Source organism: Apostichopus japonicus, chromosome 19, assembly GCF_037975245.1.
Source record: "Apostichopus japonicus isolate 1M-3 chromosome 19, ASM3797524v1, whole genome shotgun sequence".
NCBI lineage: Eukaryota > Metazoa > Echinodermata > Holothuroidea > Aspidochirotida > Stichopodidae > Apostichopus > Apostichopus japonicus.
The window spans coordinates 11,475,439-11,489,641 of record NC_092579.1 but is presented as its reverse complement, the minus strand read 5'-3'; the positions used below and the strand labels follow the sequence as shown (position 1 = coordinate 11,489,641).

Below are 14,203 nucleotides of genomic sequence, written 5' to 3'. Positions count from 1 at the left end.
ATTAGTTGCAACGGAAACATTAGTTACGCGACGGCTACCTAAGTTTTCGCGACGGCAATGTAAGTTTCCGCGACGGTAACATAACTTCTTACGACGGTAAGATAACTTCTCGCAACGACACTGATGATCATAACGATGGTTCAAACGTCCCGCCATACTGGGCCACCAGAATTGTCACTTGTGTTGAACTTCTGTTCTCGGGGCGCCGTCAAAGGCACAATTTCTGTATTTAAAACATAAAACAGATATCCTGCTGTATGTTTTGGCATACACCTATATTAGACGGTCTATATCCATCCACCCGATTGTTCTCCTTCAGGAAAAGTGCCAAAGAGCAGCAGGAGAACATCTTTTTGACCTGTTTTTTTGTGGCTTGCATGTTGAAGAGCATGAATGGACGTACTTGAAGTTGTGGTGCATACATTGGGTCAATTGAAGCAATTTTAGACCCATTTAGGTCTCCCAGAAGCGGACGAAACTTGTTTACTACTGAGTGAAGAGGTTTGTTTACAAGTGACGAAAACTTCAGGCTCATAATATCTGCGCGGTCATGATACGAAAAATTGATGGTGCCATGAAAGGCCAAATTGTCAGCTATCCAGTGTTGGGTAGCGTTTAATTACCTAGTGAAAACTTCTATATAGACTTATAAGACCACATTATCTTTGTCATTTAATGTGCACTTCAATAGGGCTTTTAATGGGCGTATGCTACCTTATGGGTCAAGTGTAGATTCAACATGTATAGCGCCCTCTAAAAACAATGGCTGCTGCCAGTGTACTTCCGTTCGTGAGAGGTGTTGATTTTTCGGGAAATAACTTCCAGGTATCATGATATATTGTAGTTCTGTCTCCTGATGATAATTTTAATTTCTTTGATTAATTAATATGGCATAGGTTCCTTTAATTTGCCTTAATTACCCTACCAAAATAGCGTCACTAGTCTACAGCTTTCTTCGACACACCGACGCAATTCGTCCTTTGCCCGTACGTTACAAGTTGGTAGCGGTTTCACGAATCTGTTGAAACATGTCGGTTTAGCCTAGGCTACTCCATATATTTGTACACTAGCCCACTTAAGTGGTACCAGTTCGGTAAAAATGACAAATTAAGCCATGGAGTTGATTACAGTTCTTGAAATTTCAAAATTCGACTTGGCCTACACATCTTTTGAATTAAGAATGCCAGCAGGCTAGGGCCTAACCTAGGCTTAAAACTGTTGACAAAATCCTTAAAACCAGTAGTCATGACGCCAGAGCCCCTGTAGGCTACAGTATGTCAGTTTTATTTTGCCCATGTCAAACTGATGTGCATGCTGTGTGTTAAATTCCTCTTCCCCTTTGTCTGTTCACAGGATGACTTGTTCCCTAAGACGTTGGTGGACATGTCAGGATTGCGGTGGCTGAAGCTGAACAAAACAAGTATAGCCATGTTACCGGATGAGTTGTCAAGCCTTAGCAAGCTGGTGAGTGAAACTTAACTTTTCTTCAATATTGTATTATAGTATTATCAAATTAAGATGTTAATGCTTATGAAGAAATAAGTTAAGTTGTTATAAAGTCTTAGTCACACAGAATCGTGAAGGAAAGAATGTAGAAGGCCTAAGTGCGCAAGACCTTTAGGCTTGAGCAAATTCCAACTTGTACACAAAATGTATTTGCCTACTGTAAACTTTGTTAGCTTAAGTTACAGTAGTTCAGAAGATGGCTCATACTTGTACCTCTAAATTTTGTGACGTATTTGTTGGTTAAGACCTAGATGCTGAACTCTTCCACACGTGGACCCCTAAGGACATTGTAGAAATGTTCAGGAATCCCCAGGTGTCAGGCATAAATGGGAATAATCATCAAGCAAGGTCAAAGCCAACTTTCAGTTTTATTTGCCCGGAATGGTTAGGTTAGACTTTCCCTCCATGGTGTAGACCTATTAGTCAGTACAATGTGTGGATTAACAGAACCCAAGTTATCTGCAAATACCTTTGCCCAAAGGTTCCACTGACTACTGGGTGGTAGAGATGGGTCTCAGAGGCACCATGTTTGGAATGCTAGTAGTTTAATCAAGACCAATTTCTTAGGTAGTGAGTCCTCATTATAAATGTGCTTTGTAACCTGTGAAGTTGCTTTCTACTAGCAAATTTGTCATTCCAATATCAGCAGTTTCTCCATATTTTGGTTTTGGCAATCAATAACCAGATCTGAGCAATGTTGCTGCATTCAACTGCTAAATCATTGTTTATAATGACAATCAGTGAGTAGAACTTTATAACCAAAGGTGCCATATACTTTTATATCAAAAGTACTCGGATGAAATAGAAATTGTAGTTGGTAAGTGCACTCTAAACTGCTGTACTCAGATACTGACCACTTGGTACTCAGAACCTCCAGTACTCAGAGGTACTAGGCGATCTGATAAAATTACTTGACCTAAAACACTGGTTATTTCATCAAAGCACCATCATTGTTTCTTTTAAGCAGATTTACTATATCCTGCTTAAGATCTAGCTTGTTTGACTTTCTGTAGCTCTCCTCTCCAATATATTTTAGTTTTGCAATGCAATACTCTACCGTATGACCCTCTTTCCCTCTTTACCATCAGGAACATCTTCATATGTCCCGCAATAACCTTATACAGATTCATGGAGATCTCCCGGTCCTATCAAGTCTGAGGACGCTAAATGTCAGCCATAATAAAATCAGGACGTCAGGCATTCCCAATGACATCTTTGCACTGGATGACATCAGCATCGTGGTAAGATTAATCTTAGACATAAGATGAAAGAAAAAAAAACTTCATTGATCCAAACATGGTTGGTTTACGCATGGAAGATTTGGTCGGGCGGGGGGGGGGGGGGGGAGGGAAGGTAGGAGTGGAGGAGGTAGAAACTTAACCTTTGTATTGCATGGCAAAATGGTCTACAAAATAGTACCAATGTTAAGATGTTTATTTCATATTTTGTATACAAAAATCTTATGAAACATTGGCAGATCAAATAACTACAATTAGTACTTTAAGACTGAATGAAATGATTAACTAGTGACAAACTATTGACAGTTTCAAACACATACTGCAGTATTTCCATGACAACAGGAAAAATCTGTGGTTATTATTATGGGATTATAGCTAATTCATTTTAAGGGTTGTAGTGGTTTTTAAACTGCAGTGGTCCATTTATGTTCAGGATAGATTAATTTCAATGAGTACTTGGAAACTTGTGAGGACTGTCAGAGTCTTTATACCAAGCCTACATGAATTATCTGAAGAACAAAAGTGAATTTTGGATGGTAGGAAGCAAACTGCAGAGAATGTTGACCCAAACTATATATTGTTTCAGTAGTCAGTGCTCTTTTGATATTCCCATGCAAGTCATACTATGTGTCTGATTTTAATACTTTCACAGGATTTCAGTCACAATGAATTTGTTAACGTTCCCGAAGAAATGGAGAGGGCTCGAAGTATGCTGTCCCTGAACCTCAGTCACAATAAGTAAGCTCTCTGTCTCTCAAAGGTCAAAATAATCATTCATTGCTCAACATCCATCATTGTCCCTCCTCAGTGAGATCTTGGTACCAAATATGATAAATAAAACAATAAGGGACTAGCAGTAACACTATTGGATGTTACTGCTATAACAAAATTGAAGAAGTTTGTCTGGACTCTTTTAAGGGCCAAATGCACCAATCCACCATACCATGCCATGCCATACCATACCATAATTTATAAAGACTTGTTTAATGGTTTACCATAAGTTTGGAGTTGAACTGCTTCCCATCAACAGCATCAGCTCAGCAAATGTTAAAATTCAAATCATCATCTCAGCAAAAGCCATAAAGTCTTTATCAGTTTACACCTTTGAGGACAAAATACTAACAATTAAGGATGGCCTAAAAGTTGTGACAAAAACTTCTACGGATCAATGTACCATTCATGCAGGGTTGCATTTAATATCACCTTTTAGGGTTCAAAGTATACTCTTAAATGTTCAGATTATTCATTCGCAAGGACTGAGCTTAGCATTTCATAACAACAGCAACTATCAGCGCAGATGTTAACTCAGTGCCATTGCACTCTCAGTATTATCAATGATTAGATAGATAACAATAAGAAATATCACCCCATTGGGAATGAAGGTGACGATTTTTATTAAGAACCTCTGCAATGCAGTCATAGTCAGGGATAATCATATCCATGTCAATGGAAATAAGTGAAAATAAACCATTTTTTGGGGCTGGTATCAACTGTAAGTTCTCTTTGATACATTCTATTACAAATTACACGTTCAATGAATTAATCACATCCGTTTTTTTTTTCTTTTCTTTTTCCTTCCCTCTTGCGTAGAATCACAGAGATTCCCAACCAGTTGTTTGTGCAGTTGACAGATCTGATTTACCTCAATCTCAGTGATAATAACTTACGTAAGTATAATTAATCTTTGAAAAGTCAGCATCATTTCACCGTCCACAGATCCTTAGCTTTGTCAAACTGCTGCCAGTTTTATTTTGTATGAGTGTTTAAAAAAGATGACTCAAATTAGCGTTGTGTGGTAGTGCAAAATTCCCACAACTGGTAGTGTTGCAACATGAATCCAGGTATCGTAACTACTACCTGGATTTTCCTCAACATTTCATCTACGGTTCAAAGCACTTAGTCACGAGCCTGTCAACGTCGTACATTCAATGGCCAGGGATGTAAGTCTTCCGTATTGTTACGGAAATCCGTTTTTTTTTTTAGGGATGTAAGTCTTCCGTATTTTTACGGAAATCCGTTTTTTTTTAATTCCAATAAAGTTCCAAAAAATTGTTCGAATATCAAAGACACAACGCGGCAAAAATGCCTGGCCCGTTGCAGCAAGCTAACTTCAACTTTCACTCATCGATCAATCAAAATACCATTCCTGTTTCGCATCATCGCATTGCACTGTACAACAATGTGCCATGTGAATATCGTTGCGTACGTGCGAACTTCAAATCGCCATAGCTCATTTCTGTCGTTGAAAAACCTTGCCGAATTCACGTTGATTGGACTGCTAATTGATATCTTCGTAACTGCTGGTGCTCGACATAACTTTCGGAATTAACGCTTGTGATATTTGTGAGCGGCGGAAATCTACGGGATACACATATGAAAGTCGATATTTGTGATCGCATTCGAATGTGAGACTGTTTTTTATTCCGTAGTTCGCTGCGACGTATTCGTAACATTGAGCTAGCCTAACATAACGATAGTGTGTAAGTAGTAAGAACTAGGGGTAAGATGTGTTAGCGCTAATACTTCTGAGCTAGCCTAACATAACGGTAGTGTGTAAGTAGTCAAAGCTAGGAGTAGGATGTGTTAGGACGGCATTCACCCGGGGTCTCCGAATAGTTTTCCGGTTTTTTTTTTGGGCTGCACTTACATCCCTGAATGGCATAGCCTAGGTCATGTACATACTCTTACACATACAATTATGAAAAAAAAAACATCCAAATAACATGCTATATTTGGGCCTTTGTTTTTACCTACACTTTCAAAAAGAAAAGCACAATCCTTGGAAAAAGCACCCCACACCATCCTTCATTCATACTCTACAGATTAACATACTCTTTAACTACATTAACTTACATTAACTTACTCTAGATTAACATGTTCTCACCTGGATAAAACGCGTAATCCATACACTAACAGAAATTGGGGGTTCCCACCATTCCATGATATTGGAATAGGGCAAGCCTTCAAGTTCAAAAGTTCACAATTAAAAGTTTTAAACTATCAACAAGTCACCATATGTTTGGAACTTCAGACAAGAAGACTGTGACATAGGGGCTATGTAAATACTGGATTATAAAAAATTATTTATATCGTTAATCGGCTGTAGTTTTCTGCAGAAAATATACTTTCAATAAGTACCATATCCATCTTTCGTACAAAAAGTTCTTAAAACTTAAAAACGTAGCCAAAGATAACTATAAATGACATCGGGGAACCCTCCGTAATGATAAACGAATCCATTTCATTACAGCATCAAATCTCAAGTACAGTACCATACTGCACTGTGTGTACCAGTACTGTACCCTAGGCTATAATAATATACAGTCACGGGCGAAGATGGATTTAAACTGGATATACTCCCTGCGGTTTAGGCTCGAAATGTATTAAATCATAATGAGGTGAAATACATGTGGAAAGATTTTATACATGGGAACCTTCACAATCATCATTTGAAGGAAGAATAAATAACAAAAATTTCAGAATAACTTTGAGGTCCCTCAACATGGTGAGCCCAAGTAACGTAAGATATTTGGTATAGCATAGGTCCAAATTACTACGTGAAAAGTTAATTCGTTAATATATAGGTCTAGGCCAGTACGTAAATTGATCAGATATTATTCAAACTAAGAACACAGACACCAGAAGTAAACATGTTTTCTTTTCTTTATCACAAATAGTAACACGTAGATATTTTTATTGTGTCCAGGATTCCAGGGAATGATACCGAAAGGAATGTAATAACCGCTTCTTGTTCATTTTATCTCAAATATATTTATTACATATTCGTCTGTCTTGCAATCATCTCTTTATTCTCTGGCTCTCTTTTCCAGCGACTCTCCCTCCTCAGATGAGACGGCTGGTCAATTTACAGACTCTAATCTTGAACAATAATCCTCTGGATCTAGCACAGCTCAGGTTGGTAGTCTATCACCACGACGACACATTCTTTGATCTCCTTACCTAACCTTTCGAAATAGCATTACAGGAAATATGACTAGGACATTTTTAGTAGAGCATAGAATTTTTTGGTCAGAATATAATTCAAACTGTTAATTCCTTTCGTATATTATTCTTCGTCGACATTAGGAGACCCAATACAAACTATGTGGAATGACAGTCTGTGGAGAAATTTATTGAGATAATATACAAATAATGAATTGTTTCCATTCGTGCAATAGTGCAAATATTTCATTCGTTGAAAGATGGAATGTTCCATTCAACGAGGCGCAACTGAGTTGAATGGAAAAAATTACATCTTTCAACGAATGAAATATTTGCACTATTGCACGAATGGAAACCATTCATTATTTGTTTCATACAACACCTTCAAATTTGTATATAATTGGATGTAAAATGCACTCATGCAACAGATTGTTTTGAACAGACAGGTTTCTCTGCTCTCTTACCATTGACAAAAGTGCTATAAAAAAAGTATAACGCATGGTTCTACAAACAAAGCGTGCAATAGAGCGGATTTAGCATACAATCGACGAGCAATTGACCAATCAAATGGCCCGAATATAATTAGGTGTTGTATAAAACTCTCTGTCTTTCATGCAGAGAGAAAGAGAGAGAGAATATGAATTTCTGGTTTGCAATTTGCCTTTTTCATCATTTTCACTTTCATTCAGACAAGTGGTGTCCATGACCCAACTCAAGACATTACATCTCAGAAACACCCAGCGTAGTCTGGAAAACATGCCCGCATCTTTGGAGATGTGTCCTCTTGAGGATGTTGACCTCTCGTGCAACGATCTCCCAAAGATACCAGATGCAATCTTCCAGCTCAAAACGTTACGGAGGCTTAATCTCAGCAGTAACAATATTGAATCAGTGGAGGCCTGTGTCGGTGAGTTAAACCAAATCGGTTCTATAACATTCGGAAAACTACGAAACTTGATACAAAAGATGATAAAAAAGTACTGTGATATTGATAAGAATTGTTATTTATCATGTGACTTTCTCCAACCTTTTTTACTGAACCACATATATTTCTATTGCTTGAAGTGCAAATTTCATGATTCTTTTTGGTGCGATTAAACAGTGCTCCTCATTAACTACAAGTAGTAGTTACTCATGTAATTCAGAGATAGGTGGGAGTGGTGTGTAGGAAGGCAGTAGTAGTAGTAGTAAGTTGAGTCTCGTCTATCCGACATGCTCAGTGATTAACCTCCGCCATGTATCACGATCTTGCGCAAGGTTTATTGCTTCCTCAAAATTGTTAATGTTAACGCCCTTAAATTGAGACTTTATTTTTCCAAGCAAGGTAGTCACGGGCCTTTCACCCACCACCCACGGGTGGTGGGTGAAAAATATTTACCCGACAGGTTAATATATGAAGCGTGGAATTTTCCTATGCTCTATATGACTGTCCTACCAGAAGCGTGGAATTTTCCTTTGCTCTATATGACTGTCCTACCAGAAGCGTGGAATTTTCCTTTGCTCCATTTGACTGTCCTATCAGAATCTTTGGGCATTGTCTGCACTGCACTGTCAAATGTTACAAGTAATGCTCTTTTTCCATCTCGTTGCTAAACCCACTCCCTTTTTGAGAAGTTGCTTCCAGCTTTTCAGTGCAGGGCTATATCCATCTGCAGGGTATATTTATAAGGATTTTTTCTGTTGTTACATTTTTGGTTGTCCAAACATCATATTCCAATGACTAATGTGCAGACTGTAGGAGAGATGTGTAGGTTTGGTGAAAAGAACACCAATATGTACACTGCAGGAGAGATGTGTAGGTTTGGTGAATAGAACACCAATAAGTACACTGTAGGAGAGATGTGTAGGTTTGGTGAATAGAATACCAATATGTACACTGTAGGAGAGATGTGTAGGTTTGGTGAATATAACAGCAATGTGTACACTGTAGGAGAGATGTGTAGGTTTGGTGAATAGAACACCAATATGTACACTGTAGGAGAGAGGTGTAGGTTTGGTGAATAGAATACCAATATGTACACTGTAGGAGAGATGTGTTGGTTGGTGAATAGAACAGCAATGTGTACACTGTAGGAGAGATGTGTAGGTTTGGTGAATAGAACACCAATGTGTACACTGTAGGAGAGATGTGTAGGTTTGGTGAATATAACAGCAATGTGTACACTGTAGGAGAGACGTGTAGGTTTGGTGAATAGAACACCAATAAGTACACTGTAGGAGAGATGTGTAGGTTTGGTGAATAGAATACCAATATGTACACTGTAGGAGAGATGTGTAGGTTTGGTGAATATAACAGCAATGTGTACACTGTAGGAGAGATGTGTAGGTTTGGTGAATAGAACACCAATGTGTACACTGTAGGAGAGATGTGTAGGTTTGGTGAATATAACAGCAATGTGTACACTGTAGGAGAGACGTGTAGGTTTGGTGAATAGAACACCAATATGTACACTGTAGTAGAGATGTGTAGGTTTGGTGAGATGGGGATGATACCACCATTTTATCATTTACAAATTCAGGTTTTTTTAGTCACAATGCAATCTGAATTTGTTGTGCACAGCTAGTCGGTCCGTATGATTAGCTCAAAAGCCGATTTTTGTCATCTCAACCAAAATGTGGTCGTCACAGACTACAGGACAACCCCTCAGAGGTTTTGCCCTGTTTTGATCTTTTTGACAATACACTCAACAAGGCAAAATCTCTTATAATTTTGACATCTAAAATAAAATATTTTATCCATTCCAATTGCAGAAAACCTGTCCAACCTGGAGGTGTTAAATTTAGCCCGTAATAAGCTGAAAAGTCTACCCCCGACAATTGTCAAGTTAGTAAAGCTTCGCAAGCTCATCATCAGCTCAAACGAAATCAACTTTGATGGGCTTCCGACAAGCATCGGTAGACTGATATGTCTGGAACAGTTTGTAGCCTCTGGGAATAAGCTAGAGTCAGTCCCAGAAGGATTGTTCAGGTACAAAAATGTCTTTCTTCCATTGTTTTCTGTTTTTTTTTAGAGGAGGGTGTGGGAAGGGGTGGGGGGGAGGTAAAATTTGATCCTCAGCATTGTTACGAACGCAGGATTCTGCGTCCGGGACGCAATGTTTTGGCCAGGGATGCAAAATCTTGAAATTACTTGCGTCCCGCAGACGCAAACTTTTTTATTGAGAAACAAACCCCAAGTGTACACACTCACAGCTAGGTCAACGGAAAACATAAAACTGTCAAAACACATTTTGGAATGAACGTTATTTCTTTTCAAAAGACCACAACTTCTTCTTACAAGAAGCAAAATTTCTCCTACTCCAACAGATCAATGAATTTGTTTGAAAATAAATCTATCATAACAATCAACCGCAAGGTACAGGGTTATCAACACCCCATTACGGAGATTTTCATGCTAAAAATAGTCAATGATGCTTTTCCAAAATTCCCGTGATTTGATTGGTTATAAGTCCCCATCCATTGTCTGTGAAAATTCTTGCACCTGTAGTGCTCAGTGAACACGGAGTATGTTGTTTAACAACAACAATTACTTAGGCTACCATGTGTGTGCACTCCAATATCATAACGTTAGGCCTTTTCACATACAGTACGTATACCTTTTGACAACGAAGAGGCTTTGTAATATTTGAATCATTGTTTTGATCAGAAAATGTTAATGAGTGGAGACAATCTATGAATTTTGTGGAAGCTAACATCTCTGATCCTGAACAGGATATTTCAGCTCACAGTATGTTTCTTTTCTCTGTGTTAATAGTTGCTAATGTAAAATGTGCATTCTTACCATCAGTAGTTTCTGTTGCAAAAATTTTTCGCGGTCCAATTAACCACGTGATTCAGTAAATGTTATTTTGGGGCAACATTTGTGTGTAAACTACTTTACTTTAGAACATTGAACTGATTTTTTTTAAATCTACATTGCGTAAAAAACTATTCACATGGACCTACTGTAATTTTCGTATAGAACTATAGATTATTCCTTGCAAAGAGCCAGTATAAATGTTGGATCAGATTTTAAGGAAGTGCGCATGTGTGTAGTTGAAAATGAAGCTCAAACAGGCATGTACATGCAGTAGTATAGTGAACTGGAATTTAGCGAGAGATATGCACACTGTATGTACTGGGATATTTGAAGAGTTTTTTGTTGGAATCGCTGCAAGGTCAAAGCACGGAACTACTACAGAGTTGGCGAGTAGGGAAGTAGAAGGACGGATGAAGGAGGGGGGACTGGGGGTAAAAATGGGTTGAAACGGCAGGGTGGTTGAAAGGAGGGGCGCCCCCGGCCGCCCCTGAAAAGTAGCGAAGTTAAGGCACTGAGCATTTCTGCCCTATATTGTGTATAACATTCACAAAGTATAGGCTGTGATACTACACTAGTATTAGTAACAGTAGGTCATACAATAACCGTAATTGGTTTTCGATTGGGACGCAAGCTTTTTTTACGGGACACAAACTTTTTCGGGGGCTTGCATCCCTGGTACGCAAACTTTTTTTCACTAATATCATTACTGATCCATTCTTCTTTGTTGCAACAAATTTGTTAGATGATTGCGTATTGAAACTTTACTTTATGTTTCGAGTCGAGTACATTCAAACTTTTCAAAGCATTTTTCTCTCACGACTGCTGAAAGTTTGGTAAGATGCAAAGTAAATTCATCTTGTTAGAAAGTAGGTCACGATTGGTTGCATAATATATAATCTTCTGTCTGGCCACAGGTGCCCAAGAATTAAGAAAATTGCTCTCAACAGTAATCAGTTGATTACGATCCCAGAGGCTGTCCACTTCATCACAGAATTGGAGGTATTATTCAATCTTCATTTTGTTATTGTTACAAATGTGATTGTTCAGTTTGCCACAGAAATACTTGAGTTGCATATCACGAATATGCATTTTACATATTTAATGAAGAGAGCTTAAGTGAACCCAAGAAGAATAGTTGAGTCTGTTTAGGGCGTTCATGTACTTTCGGATTTTACTGATTTTATTGTTGAAATTATGAAAAGCCTAGCACAGGACTTATCAATTCCTGTCACCATGGTAATATAGTCATCATGTTAGGGTAGCATTCTCACACTTTCCTTACGACCTTTGTCCAATTAACAGTGAGTTTTGTTATTTACCATTCATTAAACATCGAACATCTCTCTGAATAGTATGTTTTGAAAATGTTTTTGTTTTTTTTCTTTTGTATTTTACAACAAAAGAAAAGAAAATACCAACACATAAATGAATAATTAATTGACGTGCATTATTTAGAATTTACTCTTACAAATCTCCGCTAATAGACTTTAGACGTTCGTGACAACCCTGATCTGGTAATGCCACCAAAACCAATTCCTCAAGAGAAGGTGAATGACTACTACAATGTCGACTTTAGCTTGAGTCACCAGTTACGACTCGTAGGGGCCACGCCCCCGCCTCAAGAAGGACCCCCTAGTAAGTACAATTTTGTTGTTGTCATCAAACAAAACCACTCTAATCAAGATAAGTGAAGAGTTTGGGCAATTTTGAATAACCTGCTGAAAGAGTTGAATCGTTCTGATCCAGGTAAATGGAATAGTTAGAGCCACATGAATTATTTCTGGGATTGCAGCTCTGTACGCTGTTGTAAAACAGTGTGAATTATCAGCTTTAGGTTAAAATTTTGGTTACATCATGAAATATTTGAATACATTGAAAATAATTGTTTTATGTAAACAAAAATACCATAAATTACTGGTACCTTCTAGAAATATTGCTGAATTGAGTGGAAACAAAATCTAGTATAGGTTTGTGAGAATTTAGTTTGTTTTGAGGCAGAAACACTTTATAGTGCACTCTCGGAGCGACGATTCAAATGCGGTTATAAGTGGTTTCATAATGCAGTTAGAAGTGGTTTCATGTTGTTAGAAGTGGTTTTATAATGCGACTAGAAGTGTTCTTATAATATTAAAAGTGGTAATAAATATGTTTATATTATATGCAATATATAATAAGAAGTGGTTATATCAAACGAAATGTAATCAGTCGTTTTAATGCTTTGCTTTGGTCTTAAATCTGTGAAGGGGGGAAGGGTAAACTATAGCAATCCCTGCCTTTCATCTGTGTGGTAAGATTAACATCGATCAAGTATGTTACCATCTCTAGGTGCTAAGGAAGCCGCTGCTAGGAAACAGAGGATAAGACGTCGGCGCCAGGAGATGTTAGTGGCAGCCGCAGATGCAGAGACGGCCAAACAAGCCAAAGTCCTACAGGTAAACTTGTGAAATCAATCAATACAATCTGTTTGAAAGCAAAAAGCACCCCTGATTGCAACAAGTCTGTGCTCTAAAAAAAATAGCGAAACAGTTTACCAGTTAGGATAAACATAGTATACTCGACTATCGTTGTCCTTTCATTGGCTTTTTATATCTTTATTCACCCCTGCTTTCCCCTCCTTATCCTCATCTTTGCACCCCTCATCCTCCAACTAACCTTCCTATTGATTTAATTTCCACCCTTTCCGTCCTTTCACTTCCTTTCCTGTTTCTACCCCCCACCCCTGCCCATCATCCTACCCAATCACACCCCTCCCCTCCTGCCATTCCCCTTTCAGGTTGATGAATTCCATCCCCTTTCTTTGGCATCCCTTTAGACTCTCCCTTCTTCTGTAATGAAGGATTCTTCATTTCTATGTACATACCCATCAGTAATGTAATCGACCATAACCTTTGCCTTCCGTTTGGTCAGTTTGAGAAATAGTGAAATACCCACCATATGGTGATGCAAACTTGGCAAGATTCTTGGGGAAGAATAACTATGGCTAACCACGTTACATTCCTTTATAAAGTTACAGGGTTAATGCAAAAAAATTGTGTGTTTTGGTGGATTGGTCGCAGTAGCTTTACAAGTTGGTATTACCTCCATGTGGATTAGCTCTTTTTGAATGCAGTCCTAAGGGAATGGAGTTGGACATGGAGCTTATAGTAGGGGTTATAAGATTGGAGATTAGGGAGGCTAAAGTGAGAGCTGTGTTTGTTTGTTATTTTTCATCCTCAGATGAATCACATGTTTAATAATATTTATCATGCTATGTTTGCAGAAAACAGAAGACAACATAACAAATTCGCAGGTTTACGCACAAAATAGACAAACAAAGGTCCAGACAGCGAACAAATTTGTCCAATGACAAAGCTAAAATGATTTAAAAGTTACTCAGCCTCCTGTCTAGGCTACATTTGCACTCTCTGGATTTTCAATTTTCAAAAGGTCAATATTGACACACTGTATCCTTTAACCCTATAACACAAGAGCTAAGGCAATTTAAGTTGTGCAATGGCACAACCTGTTTATGTAAATATTAATAGGTCACAAATATTTATATGGCACTTGAATGGAATCCTCCTGTCAAATAAAAAATGGGTTTGATGGCTTCTATGGCTAGAGCATTGTTGACAGACAGTGTCAATGTGAAATATATCTCACTCTGCTACAGCATTTCTTAATTGTGGCAGTATGAGACCAGCTGTGAATCCATAACGAAAAAGGAATAGAAGGATAT

General features: G+C 38.1%; 1 protein-coding gene across 2 annotated transcripts in view; it reads left to right on the top strand.

Moving 5' to 3' along the window:
* The first annotated feature begins 714 nt into the window (after positions 1–714).
* The window catches only part of LOC139959497 (protein flightless-1 homolog), a 40,608-nt gene continuing 27,119 nt past the window's right edge, over positions 715–14,203 (top strand). For both annotated transcript variants that reach the window (XM_071957156.1, XM_071957155.1), the window contains exons 1-11: positions 715–825; positions 1,354–1,464; positions 2,595–2,747; positions 3,397–3,482; positions 4,335–4,411; positions 6,575–6,659; positions 7,376–7,593; positions 9,438–9,654; positions 11,400–11,484; positions 11,970–12,120; positions 12,811–12,917. In XM_071957156.1, the coding sequence (XP_071813257.1) occupies positions 763–825; positions 1,354–1,464; positions 2,595–2,747; positions 3,397–3,482; positions 4,335–4,411; positions 6,575–6,659; positions 7,376–7,593; positions 9,438–9,654; positions 11,400–11,484; positions 11,970–12,120; positions 12,811–12,917 (1,353 nt within the window). In that variant the 5' untranslated portion in view covers positions 715–762. The remainder of the gene's footprint in view (positions 826–1,353; positions 1,465–2,594; positions 2,748–3,396; positions 3,483–4,334; positions 4,412–6,574; positions 6,660–7,375; positions 7,594–9,437; positions 9,655–11,399; positions 11,485–11,969; positions 12,121–12,810; positions 12,918–14,203) is intronic.